The sequence below is a fragment of the Crocodylus porosus genome, unplaced genomic scaffold, assembly GCF_001723895.1.
Source record: "Crocodylus porosus isolate Cpor-Errol unplaced genomic scaffold, CroPor_comp1, whole genome shotgun sequence".
In the NCBI taxonomy this organism is placed as follows: domain Eukaryota; kingdom Metazoa; phylum Chordata; order Crocodylia; family Crocodylidae; genus Crocodylus; species Crocodylus porosus.
The window spans coordinates 72,010,092-72,030,322 of record NW_017728931.1 but is presented as its reverse complement, the minus strand read 5'-3'; the positions used below and the strand labels follow the sequence as shown (position 1 = coordinate 72,030,322).

At 42.1% G+C, this 20,231-nt stretch overlaps 1 protein-coding gene across 6 annotated transcripts in view; it reads left to right on the top strand.

Moving 5' to 3' along the window:
- Positions 1 to 20,231, top strand: part of PTPRQ (protein tyrosine phosphatase, receptor type Q) — a 217,037-nt gene that overhangs the window by 168,576 nt on the left and 28,230 nt on the right. For 4 of the 6 annotated variants that reach the window (XM_019543153.1, XM_019543150.1, XM_019543151.1 and 1 more), the window contains exons 51-53: positions 8,305 to 8,404; positions 9,424 to 9,552; positions 11,635 to 11,679. In XM_019543153.1, the coding sequence (XP_019398698.1) occupies positions 8,305 to 8,404; positions 9,424 to 9,552; positions 11,635 to 11,679 (274 nt within the window). The remainder of the gene's footprint in view (positions 1 to 8,304; positions 8,405 to 9,423; positions 9,553 to 11,634; positions 11,680 to 20,231) is intronic. The other 2 variants (XM_019543152.1, XM_019543154.1) reach the window with 1 other exon arrangement.

Here is a 20,231-nt window from a genome sequence, read left to right as displayed (position 1 = left end):
GTTCTCAGCCTCCAGCCAGTGGACCAAATGAGATCTGCAGAGCCTTGGAATATGTCCCACGTAACTCCCCATGGGTTGGGAAATTTGGCAGTAGGGATCAGTGCCCTTTAATACTGCCACCCCTTCCCACTACCAAAATCCTAAACTGCATGTGGCAGATCAGAGCTGGGCCAGGACCCTCTCCTGATAGGACCTGATCAAGGCTGAGCCATGCCCCCTACCCTTGTAGAGCTGGTTTGTGACTGAGCCATGCCTCTTCCTCTCTGTCTGGCCAAGTTTGGGCTGGGCCACGCTCCTTCCCTCCCCACCATGGGGTCAGGTTTGGGGCCAGGCCAAGCCCCTTTCCCCTATAGCTGGATTGGGGCTGGGATGTCTGCCATCCCCTTCCATATGGCTGGATGGGGCCACAGAGGGCCCTGCCAATCTGGTCTGCTGGACAAAAAGGTTGAGCACCACAGAATAAACCAATACTGTCCTGACAGGTAGAAAAGGGATCCCAGAACTGGTTAAAAATCAAGAGCAGTGGTTCTCAAACTTTTGGACATGAGGCATCCCTGCATAACTTTTGTGAACTGAGTGGCTTCCAGTTTCAAAAATGAATTGATGGATTACAGTGGTTACTTTCTTACAGAGGGGCCTGGCATTGGGGATGAGGGATCATCCAGGCAGGAACAAACATGAACCTGTGCTTACCTGCTTAGTTTATCAACTTATCTACTAGCATGTTCTATCTCCTCACACCTCACAGCATCCTTCAAAAGGTGTGGTGGCACCCCAAGGTGTGCTAGCACCCTGGTTGAGAATCTTTGACCTGGAAGAATTTTAATGGGCAAATAGTCTCACCGATACATTCACATCCACTGCAGTCTGAACAACTTCTCTCCTTAGAAACTGAAGAATCACATGTATTACATCACCTGCCACCGGAGAACCCTAACCAATCTGAATGGTCCTGAGAAGAGCCAAAAACTCTTCTCCCAAACCTAAATGCTTAGAAAAATATAACCATGTCTATTGCCTTAGAAAATTCTGACACTAAAAGCCATTGAAACAAAGCGGAAGATCATATAATTTGGGCAGTGATTGGGTATCAGGGGTCCATTTAAGAGAAATCTGACTGAACCCTGCACCAAAAAAGCCATGGATGGCCTAGAGAAACCATCCAGACAAGCACAGGAAGAGATGCTGTAGTCAGACAAATAGTGCAAATTAGATATCTTCCATCTGCACAGATATCCTATTGGAAACTGCACCCCTAACTGGCTTGAGGCTACAATTGGGCGAGACCTGATTATTCCCTGACTCATGCAAAATCGGAAAAAAAACAACCACTGGAACGTCTCCAGATTCTGTGTGCTCCTAATCTCTTCGTAAAGCAAGTGCCATCCTGTGCTGTGGTTCCATGGGAATCCTGTGGAAGTCCTTAGCTTCCAAACTGCAGAGTGTGTCAACCTGTAAATAAGACACAGCAGCTCTCCCAAGCTTTATTGGGTCTTGTCCTACCTTCTTAAAAAAATTGTCTTGAAGTTAACTGATGAAAAATCAAACTCACAGGCCATAGGTTAGGGACCGTTGTGATAAAACATCAGCAATTTCAGTTCTAAGCAATAAAATAGATAAGGTATCTCAGTAGAAACCTTCTCATGAGATGCACAACTTATGGGTTTTGCTCAACTAGCCATTGATAATACAGAATATGGATGGATGGTCTTTTTTGAAAAGAACCCATATTTTCAAAGAGAGTACCCAGCAAGGTACATCTTTGTGATCATCTATTTCTATTCCACTTGCAGCAACAGCTTCTGCTGTGAAGAAGCTCAGGTCACAGTTAAGCAAGAGTCTGAAAAGCTATTTGAAATATGAAAGCATTTTCATACTATAAATCAGCATTGTTATTTACAAAACAAGTGCAATTCACTTTCTTTCTTTTTGTAGAGAGACTCCCATACTATACCAGGCAAAAAATCAATTTAAATTTCCCCTTAGGTACCTAAAGCCCTTTGATATTTCTGTTGTTTTTTGTCTAGCTCAGTACATGATAAACATGTTTGAATAAAGAAGAAAGCATACAATTTCAGTGAGAACTCTCTTCAGATTTATCTTGGTCATCATGCCTGTTTTTCCTAGTTTCTAGGCAGGATGTCCCTGTTAAAATGAAGTTTGCCATGAGGAAAAAATTATCAGAGCAAGGGATGGTTATAGACATACCAAAAAAAAGCATTGTAAGCGTATTCAAGCAGCTGCAGTAATTAGTTTTTAGACAGCTGACATGGCACAATAGATTTTAATATATCCTGCACACTCATCTACTTTTTTTAGACTACCACTGCTCTCAATTTGGAGATACAGAGCCTTGACTTGCAGAACTACCTATGAGTCCACACTAGGAAAAAATGGTCATTTTTTCCCCTGGCATTAGCTCAAGATGTGGAAACTAATGCACAAGGCAATTTGTAGCTTTCACACATTAGCAGGTTGAAGTGAAGTCTGGTGAGCCTAGTCTAGTAGCATAACTAGGAGTGGGCATGCAGGGCACCAGTCACAGGCATTGATTTAGAGAAGGTGCCTGTGTAGTGGTGACAGCAATCGCTGCTGCTAGTGTGTAGGGAGCCTGTGAGGCAGCAATAGCAGCCACCACTGATGGTGGCAGCACAGTCCAGTGAGAGGAGAGCATGTGCCATGGAAGCAGCCGTGGCAGCCACTGAGGGATGTACAGGCATTACATTTAGATTGTCCTAACCACGGTTAAGTCTGTCTAAATGACCAATCATGCAGGCATTCAGAGCGTTTAATTTGGCTAAAAAACGGCATGCCTAGTGCACCTTGGGAGATGCAAATGCTTGTTCATACCCTGAGAGTCTCTGATAAGCCTTTTCTTCAACACAGCTTGGAACAAATTATTGGGGAATGTTTAGAAATATGTCAACTATTCTAAGGTTATTGCTTAAATGGTTACATTTTTTAAAAATCCTCTAGTGGAGACCAGTACAAACAGTGCTGAATAAAATAATCAGAGTTGTCAGTATCACTTACTCTCCCAAAAACGTCAAAAGAAAAGGTGCAAGCCTGTGCAGAAGGTCAGTAGGACAAAAACATAATAGAGCCACCTTGACAAATGGTCTCAGAGACCCAGATATTATTATGTGATAGTACATACTTCATAATTTTTCTAATCTCAGTGTTTGCATTGTAAAATTATCTTGATATGCTGTCACATCAGTACAGTGCAACACTGAATCACAACAATGCCAGATTCTAACACAGATATCTAGTGTTGTGTCAGGAAACCACACATTGATTGTTCAGCTTCTCTTTGACCTTGCCTTCATTAAGAAAATGGGTGTTTTCTTCTGGTGTATTGGCTAATACTGGGGAAATTAGCCTGCTCTTAGTTCTGTGGTACCAAGGCTAAACTGGTACTGGAATGCTTTATTTGTGCATCTCTGTACTATACTGTAGTAAATTGTCATTCATTGTACATAACCCATAAACCCAAAGAGTACCTATAAACAGCTGCACTTGTAGCTGTAGAACCACAAGTTACTATTACTGTTACTCGGAATGTTTTTGTTCATGGTGCAAATAAGCAAATGCAAGAAAAAAGAGATCTAATGTTCCTGTTCCAAAATTAAGCTGTAAGAATTTGGTGCCTTTATTGACCTGTCCAGTTAGCCAAGATTTGGGGATTTGCAGTTTGTTTCTGTTAGGAACAGGAAGTGATGGTAAAATTGGGTATTTCTTTCCAGTCTTGTTTCTGTACAAAGAGTACACTGAAGTACTGCTTCCTTACCACTAATTTTGCTCACAGTTACAAATCTGTGGCCAGCCAGCACTTTGCCTAAAACAGTCTTTCTGGTCTCTCTCTGAGTCATGCTGCAGATGTCCCAGTGTCTCCTGCTGCCCCTTTTGATTTCTAGCTGATTCTGGGCGATTCTTATATGAATACATCTCTGCTTAATAATACTCAGCCCTTCACATTTGTATTGTGTCCTCACTGAAACCCCATAGCTCAGCTTCTGAACAGTTGTGTGTGTGATCTGTGTTTTTGGCAGTGCCTCTTCTTGTTCAGATATCTTATTCCAGAAAAAGGGTCATCTGTTTCCTCCTTTTATCCCAAATGAAGAACATCTGTCACTCTTATCAGGTTCAACCTCCATCATACAATCACCCTGAGTGAGATCCAGTCTAGTGACAGCCTTATGACACCCCAAACAGAAATACATATATTTTTAAATTACAAATCAGAAATAATATACATTCAATTACAGAAAAGGTCTGTTATCCAGCATCCCCCAGGAATGGGGGATGCCGGATAACAAAATATGCTGGTTAATTGAGAGGCCCTGGCTGCTGCTGCTTCTGCTGCGTCCCTCCACCCCTCCTGAGGGAGGCAGGCCCCACGCAGCCTCTTATGCCCCCAGGCCGTGGAGGCTCGGCAAAACCAGAAGTGCTGCAGCAGGCACTTCGTTTTCACTTTTCCTTACAAGCCAGCATGCTGGTTAACAGAGCGTGTCAGCTTGTAAGGTGCAGGTTTCCAGAGAGTTTACATACATATTGATATGTCAGGCCATTTTCATGTCACCAATCTAAACTGATCTTACTCCCATCCATATCTTCTTGGATATTTTTCTCTCCCTTTCTGTTTCTCTTCTGGCTATTCTTCACTCCTTTCATCAAGCCAGTAGGGAATATATGTTATTTCTGTGGACACTACTGAGTTGAGCAGAGTCTGATCATTCTGTTTTAATTGGGAGCTTAAAACTGCCACAACTTTCTCAAACTCAGTTTCTACAGCTACCTGTCAGGTTCCAGGAAGAGACATCTTGAGCATCCTCCATTTATTTCCTTGAGCAATCAGTCTCTTGTTCTCCTGCTCAGGGCAACATTACAGTTATCTTTATGAAGGTTGTCCGATCCAGGCATTGGCAATTATCATACATGTGGTCAGGCCTGCATGCGACTGACATCCTAAAGGCATGTTGCCTCTTAGGATTCTTGAATGTAAAGGATTTTTGCTGGGATGCAAGGTCTGTTCTGTTCACAGAGTTCCTCCTATACAAACAATGGTGAAAAATGTTGCAGAGATTTAATTACTGCATGGAGTTTCTCTCTACTGATGTGAATAATTTATCCCCGGAGAATTTAAACTTTTTATACAAATAGTTAATAACTTTGGGGGGTTTTTTGAGTCAATACTTCCCTCAAATTATAAGCACTAGTATCTGTATTCATATGGTTTTGAAAGCATTGATCTGGGTAGGCTAAGACAAGAGCCTTTTCACCTCTGAAAATACTTGGGCCCACTCTGATCATTGGCCTTTTGCCACACAACCTAGGCAATCATTTTATAATAGTGACAAAACCACAAATAAACCTTCTTCAGTACCTTGTTTTAAGAGAAGAAACCCTATAAACTTTTGCACGTATGTCAGACGGCCAGTTCTTCACAGATTCAGTTATCTTTTTGTCAGAAGAAATTCCTCCCTTGATGACACTGTGTCCAAGGTAAATTACCCATTTTTTAAATAAATCACATTTCTTTGCGTTCAGTTTCAGATTGATAGACTTAAGCTTAATACATATCACCTGTAAATGTACCAGTTCCTGTTCAAAAATTTTAGTGCGTCTCAGGATATTCTCTAAGATAGTAGTTGTCAAATTTTTTGGCTGTGTACCCCCTTACCTGCAAAATATTGCTCCTTGTATCCCAAATATCCAAATCTCTGACATCTCTGCAATTCCTTAAGGAAGAGTGTCACATTGTTGTCAGTGCCATTCCTCAATACAAGTTGATCAATCAAAAGCTTCACTACCATTATTAAAATGTAGGCATGTAACCTTTGGCAAGGCAGTGTATACCCCCAGGGATATGCATATCCCAATTTGAAAACCACTTTTCTAAGGAAAACAGGCTGAAAAGCATGGCAAGGCTCCATTTAAGTCTGTAATATGTCTGGTGTATTATACCAGGCAGAGGACATCACTAAGTTACCATTGCCCTTTTTCTGCATGCACACTTTGTTTTCCTTGTCATTTGGACCCATTTCTGCTTTTAAGATCCAGTATGGAAAATGAGCTAGAGCATACTATATCACTAGGTTATTGTATATTTTCAGGGGCAGATCCAAGGGGTTGCAGTGGCACAGTTGTGCACCCTCCCCTTCAGCTGTGAGGCACATGTGTATTCAAATCTGAATTCACTGGTATGCCATGACAGCTTCTATTGGAGCTTGGCCGGTACAGGGAGCTCTCTGATCTCACCACCTGATTGATGCAAGGTTTGGCAGAAGCCCTTGCTTTCATAGAGCTCCAGGACTCAGAGGGCGATTGCTGCTATTACCTATCCTCTCTTTTACGCTGCCACTGAATTTAGCCAGGGCAGGGGTGGAGGTCAAGGGCAGATGACAGCATTGCTTACCCCCTGGGCTCTGGAGCTGTGTCAAAGCAGGGGCTCTGGCCAGAACTCACCCCGATCAGCTGGTGAGCTCAGAAATCTCTGTACCTGCACTGTATCTCCCTTGCCTCCCTCCTGGATTCACCCATGCACATTTGGGAGGATGTGACTACATTTAGTTTTCTGTAATGCACAGGGAATATCAATGTATATCTTTGTTGCTTTGTGGAAAAAAATCCAAACGTCTAACCCTTGTTTTGCAACAGTCTATGAAACTGTTCTCCTGCTAACACTACAGTGAACATCTCCAACAGAAACTCTGGAAGTACCTATTCAGCTTCTTTTTAATCTGTACTTATTAGGGCTGTGCGAAGCTTCAGTCGCTGATTTGATTCGGCGGCTGAATCTCCAAATCCAAATCGAATCAGGGGACCCTTTAATCTCTTCAAATTGAATTGGAACCCTCCAAATCGATTCGGAGAGATTTGGAAAGATTCAATGATTCAGACGTAGACACAGCTGTAAACATTTTTTCTACATACCTCAAGATACCAGGTGGCTTGTGAATGCCAAGATGCTGGGGCAGATGAAGCATCCCATGGGAGCATGGGGGGAGTCTCTAGCATTCTTGGCAGCAGATCTGGAAGTGGACCAGAAGCAGTCCCAGTCCACTTCTGGGTCTGCCAGGGAGTACGCTGGTTGTTAAATTATTCTGGAAGTCATCATTGGTATCCAGACATGCCAGCAACTCAGTTCTCCATGATCCCACTGACAATTCAGGTGGATTACCTTCTTTTCCTTGCCCACATTTACAGTGCCCTAGTTAAACTGGCTGGCTCCAAACTGCACACCCAGGGCTTGTACCAGGTCTGGATAAATCGTTTGTTTTTCTGGTCTGAGTTCTACAACATCTTCAGTAATATGCAATTCAAATTGGCTTCTGAAAATCTATTTATTCAGGGTAAATAAGGGTCCCCTAGTATTTTTCCCTTGAAAAGTGTTGTATTATTTGAGCTGGGACACTACCCTCTAAAAAGTTATGACTGAGATAATAAAACTTATAAATAGCCTGTCTTACCCAAGTCCTTTGGCTAGGCCAATTTCGCAGCTAAGTGACTGATTTCCACTGTGGCATGCAACCCTCTGGTTTTCTTTTGCAAGGTTCTCATTTTATTAAAGCTGGAAATGATGTTTAGAAGCAGCCAGCCAGCAGCAGCTAGAAATATAAGGAGATTGCAATATAAACACTTTCAGTGTGTTTTTAAGAGAAAGCTAGAGTAGACCTTTTGGGCAGAGAGCTGGTTGGAAAGGGGTTTGGGATGGAAAGCAAAAGAGTTATTTCCTGTTGATTTCTTCCACTGTATTCAGAGAAACAGGTCTTTGTTTACATCATTTGCAAATAAACAGGATGGAACCAAGGAAATGCCTGACTTCCTCATCAGTTTCTCCTTCTAACAGAACTCTGAAAGACCCTGTATCCTGGCCAATTTCTCACTTTAGAGGGGACAGTGCTGGTGTGAAGAATAGGATATAGCTTCCAAAGAGAGAAAAGACCCAAAACAAGACTTGTGAACTTTTTAAAAAAGGAATTAAAACAACATCTGAAATGGGAATTAGAGAGAATCTGCAGGCAGAAACAAAATCTTTGGCAGCAGCTACAAAGTGTCTGGGAAGATGCCATATGTTATATGTTAATACACTTTAGGTTTTAGTAACTATATGGGATGTTTTAAATATTTTATTAAATATTAAAACTGATATATCTGCATGAATACAAATGGGTCTCTCGTGTCACGCTATCAAGAGACATTGGCTGATTTGATTTCCCTCTAGCAAAAGTAACATCTAAACATCAGATATTTGTTCATCTTCAAGTTTTTAATCCCAGCATTGCCCATTTTCTGTTGCAGGTGAGGGAGTGGCAGAAGGATCTACAGAAGCAGGACTTGCAGTTACATTATGTATACTTTCCATGATTCTTCTTGTGGCTGCAGTTTATGCTTTTGCAAAGTAAGATTTATTTCTACATATAATTGCACACTGTTTGTAATATGTATGCAAGAATTTCCTCATTTATAGATTATATAATTTATATATAGGGAACCAGCCTGCCCTCTTAAACTACATTGCATTTTAATAGCATCTTTTTCTTGTCATGTAGGAATTTCCTATAATCCAATAAGGGAGAGACAAGCTGCTTGATTTGTGTCAGCAGCCCAAGCTCTGATCTCAGTCGCTAGTGAAATTCCAAAGTAATTCCAGTGAAATTGATGGAGTGATTGTGGATTTATGCCTGTAGAAGAGAAATCAGACTCTGCTTCCAGCTGTAGCAACCTTTAACATTATATAGATGCCTGTTTGAAGAAGTTGGCAGAACACTATGGATGAGAGTACTTCATGTTGTAGTAGTGGCTGTGGCACAACCATGATGGTCCTGGGAATATGTAAGAAGTGATATTTCCTAAGGAAGGTCTCACTGGACCAATTTTCTATTTTGGAGAAATGTTAGACCATCATTTGGGCACAATGCATCTGAGTCAGCACATTTTGTGGCTAAGAGCTTGTCTAACATTTCTCCTAACTGTAAAGTTGGTTCAATAAAAGATGTTACCTCTCCTCACAAATTTTGCTTTTTGCTTTATTTTACTCATTCACCAGGGGTGAGTAAAATACTATGTAAGCAGGGCATTGCAGAAAACTGGAAATGGAGACCAAATATTTGTATAGAAATAAAAAACACACAAAAAGGCTGGATTCTCTTTTTACCAGTTTTGTATTAGTGTAATTTCTTTGGATGCAGCCAAATTATTTCTGATTTAAGTTAGCAAAATAAGAGGAGAACACAGTCCAAATAAGAATCTTAGCTTGGTTTCCGTATGCTTGATATAGAATGAAAACTGGACATTTGAAAAGCTCTCTCCTTCTGTGAAAGCTTGGTATTGTCTTCCAGCTAATTCACGTACACTTAACAAATCTTTTCAATAGCCTTTTTAATTCACTCTCAATTTTTACTGCAATTTTTGGTTCAGGATCCGAAAAAAGCAAAAAGAGGGAGGCACATATTCCCCACGGGATGCAGAAATTATCGACACTAAATTCAAACTGGATCAGTTGATTACAGTGGCAGACCTGGAACTGAAGGATGAAAGATTTACACGGTATGTATACTCCACAGGCAAAACAGTAGTCCAAAGGGTCTGTAGCTATGACCCTTTTCTGACCTGTGCTTGTTTGGAAGCGTGTGCGGTGTTCTTATTTACTCAGGTCACTGAGATCCCCTTTCAAAGAATGATCTCCATCCTCCAAGCACTTCTTGCCAGTTTTTAGAAAATTATTTCATTTTCACATCTTTTACAGTGTTAAGTGAAATTTACAGTTGATTCGGAAGGGAAGTTTCTTTTGTGTGTGTTTTTTTTTTTAAGAGAAATTACTGAACATTTCTGATTAGTATTTTTTTTGTACATTGAAGATTTGTAAACATATGAAAGATCTGAACTCTTCAGTAGGGTCTTTTTCGGCAAACTTCAGCTAATAGCAGCTTTGTCATTGTTTAAACGATATTTAGAAAATCTTCTAGCATGGATGGGCTTGTCTGACAATTGGGTTTCTCTGAAACATGCAAGCTCTCTGAATATTCGTATATGGAAATCTTGAAAAGACATGTGGCCACCCAAAGCCCCTCAGCTGGTAAGATTTGCTGTGTGACAGAGGATCATGCTGAAAGGGAAAAGTGGGCCATGCTCCCTTTGGTAGTCAGATATCTACATATTATTCAACAAATAAATGCAACTACAACTCTAAATCATGTGTTGCTGCTAACTTAATTAGCAAACATTGAATAAATATTGTGATGGAAAAGGCTAAGCGGGCTGAATTCTGGCGGAGAACTACACTTTGGAGGGCTCAGTAACAGCTTGTTTTGCTGTAAATACTTGCTAAGTAGTTTTGTAACTAGGACCTCTAGATACCTTTACCCCCCCCCCGAGATGGTGGCAGTTTGAGCCTGGCAGCAGGCCACAGCCTGCTCCCTCATTTTTTCATAGTGCTTAGGGTCAGAAGGGACCTAAACGAATCATCAGGTCCAACCCCTGAAATGTTTTCCCCCACAACATTGTTTAATTTGATTGGGTGAGTGTTAGTCCCCAAGTTAATACTGTCGTTTTGTAACTGTTTTGCTGAGAGCGTGGCTAATTGTCAGAGGCAAAAAACTGAGTTTCTGAGAGAGCTGGAGAGAGAAAGCGTAGTCCAGAGGAGAACAGAGAGCTGGAAAGAAGAGAGTAGTCTCAGGGAGGACAGAGTAGAGAGAAAGGTATAGTCTGAGAGAAGACACAGTGGAGTCTGTGGAAGGGCAGAGGAAAAATACAATGGCACAATAAGGACCATTTGCTTGGAGCTGAGCAGCTGCTGTGCTGTTTGGCACTCTGCCCCTTACCCCCCCATCCCTTTGAAGAAAACACCCAAAAGGAGCCGTCCGAGGTAGGGGAGCTATGGATCACCAGGGAAGCCCAGGAAAGAGAAGTGTCAGGGTCTCAAAGCCAGAGGCTTCTCCCTTGTGAAGCCAGTCAAAGGCTAGTTTCAGGGGGTCCTTCAAGAAAGGGAGACTGAATAAGGCTTCTTTTTGGGGAGTCTTAAAAGTGGCATGATTCATGACAAATATTATTTACATGTCTTTATTTTTCTCTACTATGTCACTAATCTAGAGAGTGAAGTGTAGCGGTAGGCGAGCTTCTCAAGGGTGAGACAGCTGAGATAATCTTGCCCTAAGTGTTAAGCACCCCATTGGAAATTACAGATAGTTTGAAGAATGAATATTGTAGATGTTGGGTTTTTTTGGTCTGAGTGTTTATATGACTGTGGATGTAGTAAGAAAGGATTACTGGATATACAAACCTGTTCACGTTTATTCACACACAAGACTTTGTGCCACATGCAACACATGGTTAAACATAATGGGAATAATTTGGTGGTTAATGTATGTGGTGTATTTTGTGTATAAACATTTTGTTTTGATTATGTGTTTTACTATCTGATTAGCGATAATGGTATTCACTGTAGGGGCCAGACACCATACTGTATGGTGTACAATTTGTATTACTGTAGCAGTAGCTTATATAAATGTCATTAATGAACCTCCCAAAATTATTGTTTCCCCACAATCTGCACCTTTGCAAACTGTTAGAAAAATAAAAACAATGCCATTTTTGTTTGTATACTAAATTATTAATGGATTTTACTTCCAGATGCTCTTCATTTTTCTTTAGACGCAAGGAGATATATGTCATCCAGTAAGTTATTTCATTGCTGAAGAGAAATAGTGTGTTTTCCCTTTTTTTCCTGTTAACTTGTGCACTACTGTACTTTGGGGATCCTTTGACAAAGAAAATCACTTTTGAAAGTATATTATAGTTCATTAAAATGAAATTGGTATTTGCAACCTGCAGTTATACTAAAAAAATATTACATTTGTCACTGAGATGTCCTCTTTGAACTCAGTGATTTATGTTAATGTACTGAAATTCTGCAGCTATATCCTTCCTTCCATATTTTGCATTTGTGCTCTGCCTACTTCTCCTACTCTAATACTGGCCAATAGCACTGGCTCTTGTTTCAGACCATTCTTGTGAGCTGTAGGACACAGCTGCTAAATTTTGGATTATATTTTTCAACAGCAGCTGCTGAGGGACTACAGCTGGCTTCTTGCCTAGGTCCTTTATTGGATGTGACAACTTTCTGTGGAAGAGTTTGAAGAGAAGGGCTCACTGTAAGGTCTTCAGTGCAGTAATTGACTTTTTCTTTGAAATAATTAGAATATTGAGGCCACTACTGGGAATATATAATAACAGTGAGATGCCAGACGTTCTTGTTCTGCTGAAAAATCTTTGGCATTTTCTCCAGTAGTAAAGACTATTATTACTACCTGTGCAGCATGAGCAAGGTTCTGTTGTAGCACTGTCTGTAGTACATTAGGCAGGAATGTTCTCTGCAAATCTGATGCTGGCTTTTATAAAGAAAGAGCCTTCATGGTAAATGGGATTTTCGCTCAGTGGCTGAAGGAAGCACAGCAGCTGATGCCATGGAAACTGCTGTCATTCAGCATTGCTAATTAGTCTGGGACTGTGGCTACCCTTTTTCTGGTTACCAGGTAGCCCATGCAGAGTAGTGTGGGATGTGTTGGGATACTGCTGCCTGGTATGGTAAGTTTACAGGTTAGAAATGCCTATGCACATTCAAAAAGGAGCTTCACGTACACTGTGAGCTCTATGAGCTCACTGATGCAAATTAAGCAGCAAGGGAAAGGAGGGGATGAGTGGTGGCAGTGCTCACCACCTCCTTTCATGAAGCCCCCTATTTGAAACCAGGGACTCCAGGAACTCCAGCTGGGGAGCTCATAATGTTCATAGCCTGTGTGGATTACCCAGTAGGAGCTGCACTGATGTGTTTCTGAGACCTGAGAGCTTACACAGGCAGTACACAGCCAAAGCAGGAGTGAAAATGTGCCAGTGCACCCCCTGGACTTCATAATTTGACACAGACACTTAGCTCGTTACATAGCCAGTACAGCATTTCCATGTGATTGATGCTACTATGGTCTATGGTTCAGTTAAAGGGAAAGATTAGCTCTTCTGTTGTCTGGGTATGTGACTGTGCTGAAAGGTAGCTATAAACCTGGTGAGAATATGCCACGAGGAAATGACCTTCATAGGGAAATTTCCAGATGCCAAGGGGTTGGTGGAGAAGCTCCTGACCTTTGCAGCTCTTCAGTGAAATGTGACAGGAATATGGTGGTGCAGGGAGAGAAAATGCCTGAGAGCACAGTGCTTCAGCTACTTTTGGCTGCAGGAGGATCCATAAGGAGCTAAATTAGAGTATAAATTAGAACCATCTTGAAGCAAGGTAAAAAATAAAGGAAATACAAGTACGTCAAAACTACCAGGGTTCCATATTTTTTTCCCCATGGTTGTGCTGGAACAAAGAATCTGACCCCCCCAACATTTTCCCCAATGTTGGTATAAGGATTGTCTACTTCAGCCAATATCTTATTTTTCCAAAAGTAAACACAAAACAGATGATGTACTTTTCCACTCTGCATTCAAACCATGTATAGGAGAGGAATGTGATCAGCACAACTGTGAGATTGGCTGACGTTCCCATTGGAAGTGCTAAGTGCTATGTTGAACATGACATATTCTAAAGACACTCTAATCAACAGTGCCTCTTCTGATAGTCGGCTGCCAAGCAAGCTGGACAGGTGAGCTGGCAGGGCCTTTTTTTCTGTGTCATATACATGTGGACAGAATCTTGTTTCACTTTAAGTGCTCAAATGCCAATTTTCCAGCCATGCAATGCCATTTTTGGATCCTACTCCCTGTGCAGTGTGGACACAAGCCTGGTGGTTAGAGCACTATGCTGGGAAATCAGAAAAGTCTTGGGTATTTGCTGAGTAGAATTTTGTGACTTATGTTTGCCCACAGCTGCATGCATAGAGTTGCATAGCTGCCCAGATCAGTGTGCAGCCTAGTATGCTTGCTCAGTAGCCATGTGAACTCTTTATCTGTCTACATGGCCTGGAGAGTAGGATTGCAGAGTGCCAAAAGTGGCACTTGGACTTCTGGAAAACTGCCGTCTGGGCATATAAAGTGAAATAGGATTCTGCCCTACATGCGCGCAGCACAGAAAAAAAAGGCTCTGCACAAATTTGCTACACACACCATCTGGTTGGAATTAGCTCAGATCATTTGGACTGAAAGAAATAACTTATGATTAAGCCCCTGTTCTGCACTGATGTGTGCAGGAGAAAAGAAAGTCTTTGCAATGGCAGCAGCTTATAGATGTGTTGTGCCATTGTACTAGAAACAGTTGTACTAGAAACTTTCAATAAGTACAGCAGATATATCTCCTGAAGTAACAAGAACATGAGTGCAAGAGCCATTCCTGCTGCTTTCAGTAAGGATATTGAAAGCACACACCCTTTCCCTATACCAGCCCAGGTCTTCTGTGGATGGACTTGAAAGGAAGGAGGCCTTGTTATTGCCTCAAGCTTTCATTCTCCCTACACAGTTTCTAGCACAACTGTCAGTTGCAGGCTCTATGAGTTCTCCATACCAAGAGTGCAAGGACCAAGATAACATCTGGCCCTCTGCAATGGAAAGGGAAAAGCCACATATTTTTCTCCATCACCAGTAAATCCTCATAGAGGGTTAAGCCCTTTGTAGCTTGCAATTAACTAACACTTTCTGGGAATAATGGAAATGGGTGTTTAAGCTTTTAGTGGACATATTCATTTCTATAGTTTTTCATTTCAACAAAGTTGTAATTCCCCGTAGAATTCTACTGGCTGATCCAGAGAGAAAGCTGAGTCTGTGTGACAATAAAGTCTTCAGTAACTATTGCCAACACAAATAAATGGCTCTTTTCTGGGTCTATCAGAAGTAATCTGAGTGGGATTCAGATGTTTGATATGCTTTAAAAATTCCACACATGAAACAATACACTGTTTAAAAAGAAAATCAGATTTAAAGCAATCAAGTATTCCTTAGAAACACAAAAAAGGAAGTAGAATGCAGAATAAACGGAATTTGTCTAGTGACAAAGGAAGAATGTGCCTTCTTTAAGTTTGATTCTAAATTGTACTTTCCACGGTATGATGCTCTTTGAATCCTGATGTTTCAAGCAAAAGACTGATAAGTGATCAAAGCCATGCTGTTGACAAACTTACTGCATGTTTATTTTTTTTTAATAGCAATTCTGAGAAGATGCAAGAATTTTATCTTCTTATAGCGCACATGCACGCACACACATGCACAGAAATGTGCGCACACACACATGCTATAAGAAGATAAAATTCTTGCATTTTGCCACAAAGTTGCACTTTAGAAATAATGGGAAAAATAAGCTGAGGGCTGCAGCCAAGTAGACCTGTCCTCTGCAAAACAGAACAGAGCTACTTTCAATGAATATGGTTGTCATCCATATAAACCTCCTTTTACATTTAGGCCAACATCTGAAAATGGTAGGTGCTTCAAGTTAGATAACTTAATCCACACAAAGAAATCTAAATAAAGATGGTTAGACCTGCTACTCATACTAGTGAGTGGATCTAGAGGGTGCAGCTAAACCTCTTCTGGAGCAGACTGCACCATGGGAGGGTCTGGGGACTTTTTCTAAAGCAAGTGAAAATATTCTCTCCCTTCCCTGTCCTGCTCAAAGAAATGCTCCCTCCCCATCCCCATCCCTCCTTTCCCTCCTCATGCCCTTCCCATTGTCTTGAGAGCACAGAAGTACCAGAGCCAATCCTGTCTGCTGCGCAGCTAGGCATGAGTTCAAGGGCAGCAGGGATGGACAGGGTTCCCCTTCCCTGCACTGTGACCAGGCAGGGTGGGGTGAACTCTTCAGAAGCCCTCCAGTCATCATGTTGCTGTTGTTCCCTCCCCAGCTGAGACCAGCCACTGCTCAGCCTGGCTGGAACTTTTCTGCCCCTCAACCATTGAGAACGCAACAAGGGCAAGCAGTGGCATGGTGGTGGGGGGAGAGTTTAAGACTCCCCAGAAGCTATGATCTGCATGTATTGGTGGGGCAAAGGAGGCTGGGAGCGGGGGTACAGCCACCCACGCAGTGTGAGCTGCTGCTTCTGCACCCCACTTTGGGAAATCCTGGATCTGCCCCTGCTCACACTTGCTATAAAGGGAGAGCGAAAGCTCAACTACTCTGAAAGTCAGGTCCTTCATTGTATATATGTGTTTAGGTATCAAACTTTATGTGCTTAGATTCTTAAAAAATGTTTTCTGCTTGTTGAAGGCAAGGTTCTTTGGATAAATGTGGCATCTTTTCTTAGACCAACTGAGTAGTTGGGAAAAAGTTCTTTACAAGCTTTTGGGCACCAGCACCCTTCTTCAGGCATAGGGAGTCTGCTTTCAGAAGACAGCACCCTCTCCACCCCTATACCCCAGTAAAGCAGAGACTCCCTATGCCTGAAGCATGAACGCTACATGCCCCTGGAGGCTGGGGGTTACAGCAAGCTCCCTCAGGCAGCAATGATGCTGTTAGCGGCAGGAGTGTGGCAGCAGCAAGTGGGAAGCTCCTGCAGGCAGCTGTGGTGCTGCTGGTGGCAGGGGAGATAGGAGGGTGGTGGGCACCAACTGGTGGTTGGCAACCACCCGCAAATGCCTCTGGCAGCATTGGTGGTGGCCAGCGGTGATTGCGGACCGCCTGCAGATGCTCGCAGCAGCAAGAGGAGTTGGTGGCAAGCAGCAACCGCCTGCAGGCGCCGCCAGCAGTGTTTACGCAAGGGGGTACACTGCCATGCTTAGGATGTGCATGTGCACCTGTATGCCCCTTCACATCACCAGTGGCCTGAAGAAGGGTGATTGCACCCAAAAGCTTGCAAAGAATTTTTTTCCAACTACTCAGTTGGTCTAATAAAAGATATTATCACATATACCCAAGAACCTTACTTGCCTATGTCCTTAGACCAACCCGGCTACAAGCAAAAATTCTGCTTGTGAAAAGTGATAAAAGACCGGCACTGAAAACAAAATAATTTTCTCTGCAGCACAAATATAAACTAGAAAAGACCTTAACTAGGAATAAAAGTTTAATTTATCCTCTGTTCTTGATGAGTGCCCGACTGGCCTGCTGAGAGTCTCAAATTATGTTGTTGGTGGTTCTTGTCTCTGTTCTTCCTTCACCACTGAGAGGCTACATGAAATGTTCTGGAAGCTCAGCTGTTTCATTTAGTGTTTCCCATACATATATATGTAACCCTTCTTCCAGGCACTAGTCAGCAGCATCAAGGGCCAGGTTCAATTTTGGGGTACTGACTTTATTTTTCCTTGGCTTGAGCCCCCACCCAGACCACCTGGGAAACCCTAAGTGAATTACTGGGGTGTACCGCAAACAAAAAACCCCTCTTCACAAGCCGTATAAACACAGAAAACAGATTTATTAGAGAAAACAAAGAAAAACACCAAATGCAATTTAAAACACTACTAACTACAGAGCAAAGTCTATAGCTGGTACCCTCGTGGGGAGGCTTCACCCATACCCAGGCTGTCTAGGACTTGGGGCTCCCCAGTGGGTAGTTCCAGAGGCCTGCACCCCTATACCTATACTTTACCCCTTTACTTCAGCAACGGGCTGGAGAGGGGACTCACACCGGAGAGTCCTCCGCTCCTCCCTGGGTTCACTGTGCCATGGGGAACTGCTCGAGAGTGTGAATCCTTCTGTACTGCAAGGGACTCCCTTGCTCCTGGAGAAGTGGTACAGCACCGACCTCTACTTCCAACATGGTGGCTGTGAGGGTTTAACTGAGGCTTTTCTCAATATACCACATCCCAAAATTCCTAGTCCCAATCCCAGCTCTGCTGGGCAGAAAGAGCTTGGAGGAAAGGTCGGGCCTATCTTGGCTCAGGCCTGAACTACATCTAACACCTAACAACACCTCTCAGTTAGGACATAAACTACAAAAAGGACAAAAGGAAGCCCAGGCCTATCTCGCTGGGCCTGAACTGGGCAGCAAAAGCTGATCAGGCCTATACTGCACTGAAGCATGGATAAACAACAAGTAGTGCCAGGTCTCACCCTGGCTCCAGCCATGCCAGGCTTCCCCCGGCCCAAATCTGCCAGCCAAACATATGGCTGCGGTTCATAGCTAGGCTGAAATGCAATAGATGTCAAACATCAAAAAGGACCCTGGCCTGTGGCTGTAGCCTGGACACCCAGTCTCGGCTATACCACTGTGCTGAGACCATACAATTACCCAATGCAGGGCCAATAACTGCCAGGACCCATTCCTGGGCAGTTTGCTCCAGGGATTAATACCCACAGTGGCATTAACCCACTTAAGAAAAAAGGGGGAAAGAGAGAAGAAATAGGAGTCTCAAACTCCCAGACATGCTTTCTTTCCCTATACCTGAGGTTTTCTCATCCCATAGCTTTTGCTTGCCTCTCCAGTGAAGGGTGGGGAGCAGGTTTTTCTGGCTCCCAGACCAGCTATGCAGCTCTCAGCAGTCCCAGGAGGAAGCTCAAAATCTTAGTTGAATTGTTCTTATATAGCTGGTGTGACATCACCAAAGCCTTGTCCAATTAGGGAGTGCCATAGCCCAGCCTCTCTCTTACTCATCTGCCTGCAAGATCTGCTTCCTGTGGCCAATGAGGTCAGAGGGTTTTACATATTTCACCCAAATACAGGCCCCAGCACATGGCCAAAATAACAAGAGCCATCTTGCTCAAGCTCACACACGCACGCGCACACCACCCCCGTGTGTGTGGGTGTTACATACATACATACGTGTGTGTGTGTGTGTGTGTGTATAAAATTTATGTTCCCAAATAACAATTATAATCATTACTTGCTAGCAGTTCCAGGAAGCTGAACCAAAAACTCAGTGGTCTCTCCATTCTTGCACACCATCAGAGTTGTTTAGTTATGGCATACCCATTTCTACAGCCAACAGGAAATAAGGGAGTAATGTGGCTAGAATCACAAGCCTTTAGATATCAATACTATTCCAGAAATTACAAGAATGTTAATTAGGATATTTCTTTTGCTCTAAGGGGAAGCTAGAAGAATTCAAATTTTAAAAGAAGATTAAACAGAAAATGTCTTTGCAAAGATTACTAAGAATTTTATTATGAAAAATTGCAGAATGGTAAACTTGATGTTCATAGGCAAGCACTTTTGTATGCAGAGGTGGCATACTTATTCAATAGTTTCTCCTTGAGAAAATTTGGCTCTAATGCTGCCAAAGGCAGTAAAAGTTAGTTGTATCTACCAAGAAATGCATGCCTGGTGACATATGGAAATAAGACCAGCAACATAATCAGTGCTAGTTAAACTTAAAAATGGACTCTGCAGGGGATCTCTGATAACGACTATGCTGTAAATACTTAATCCTTCCATATTCTCTTTTTCTTCCTTTTCTGGATTTGCAGTGCCCTTTTGGTGTCTTGATGGTTTGATCCTGCTCCTATTAAAATTTCAATGTCAAAACCTCCATTGGCTTTAATGAAACAGGGTCAAGTCCTTCAAAAGACTTATTGCATATGGATTTCCTGTAATTTATTTATACTATAAAATTTACATTTGTTTTAAGAATATCACCATGACAAAATATATGTCACCAATGCATCTTCAATAGGCTTGACATTACATTTGGTAGAATAGTGAAAGTAATTTAAGAAGTTATGGCTCTGCAGTTATTGCCATATTATAACTTTGTTTACTTTTCTAAAAATTGTAAAGCATAGGTTTTTAAAACTAAATTATTGATGAGATTTTTAAAGAAAACCAAATGATTGCTTATGCTCCTAAAAGTATGCTATTAGTAAAATGTATATTCATATACACTTGAATTAATTTCTCCTATTTTTAAAGGCTGTGTATGAGAAAGAAATGGTAAAGTGTGAGTTTTGCAGGAGTAAATTATCATTTAAAATCTGTTGTTTCAAATTTCTTTGGTAGATGTTTTTAGGCAAGCCCTGCAAACTGAGGGCCTGAAATGGATTCCTGATGCACTGCTGGAAGGTGACTAGAAACTCTGGTGATGCTCAAGAACCTGTCTACAATTAAACCCCTTGCATGAGCAGGGCATTAGGAACCTAAATATGTGATTTGATTTTCACAACTGCTGAATTTTTGGATAGTTTTGTTCAATTTAGGTACTTATTTAGGTGCCCAAAATACAGACTTACAAATAGTTTCATAGTTTCTAGGGTCAGAAGGGACCTGAGTAGATCATCTAGTCCGATCCCCTGCCACGGCAGGAAAGATTACTGGGGTCAAACGACCCCAGCAAGGTGTTCATCTAACCTCCTCTTAAAGACCCCCAGGGTAGGGGCC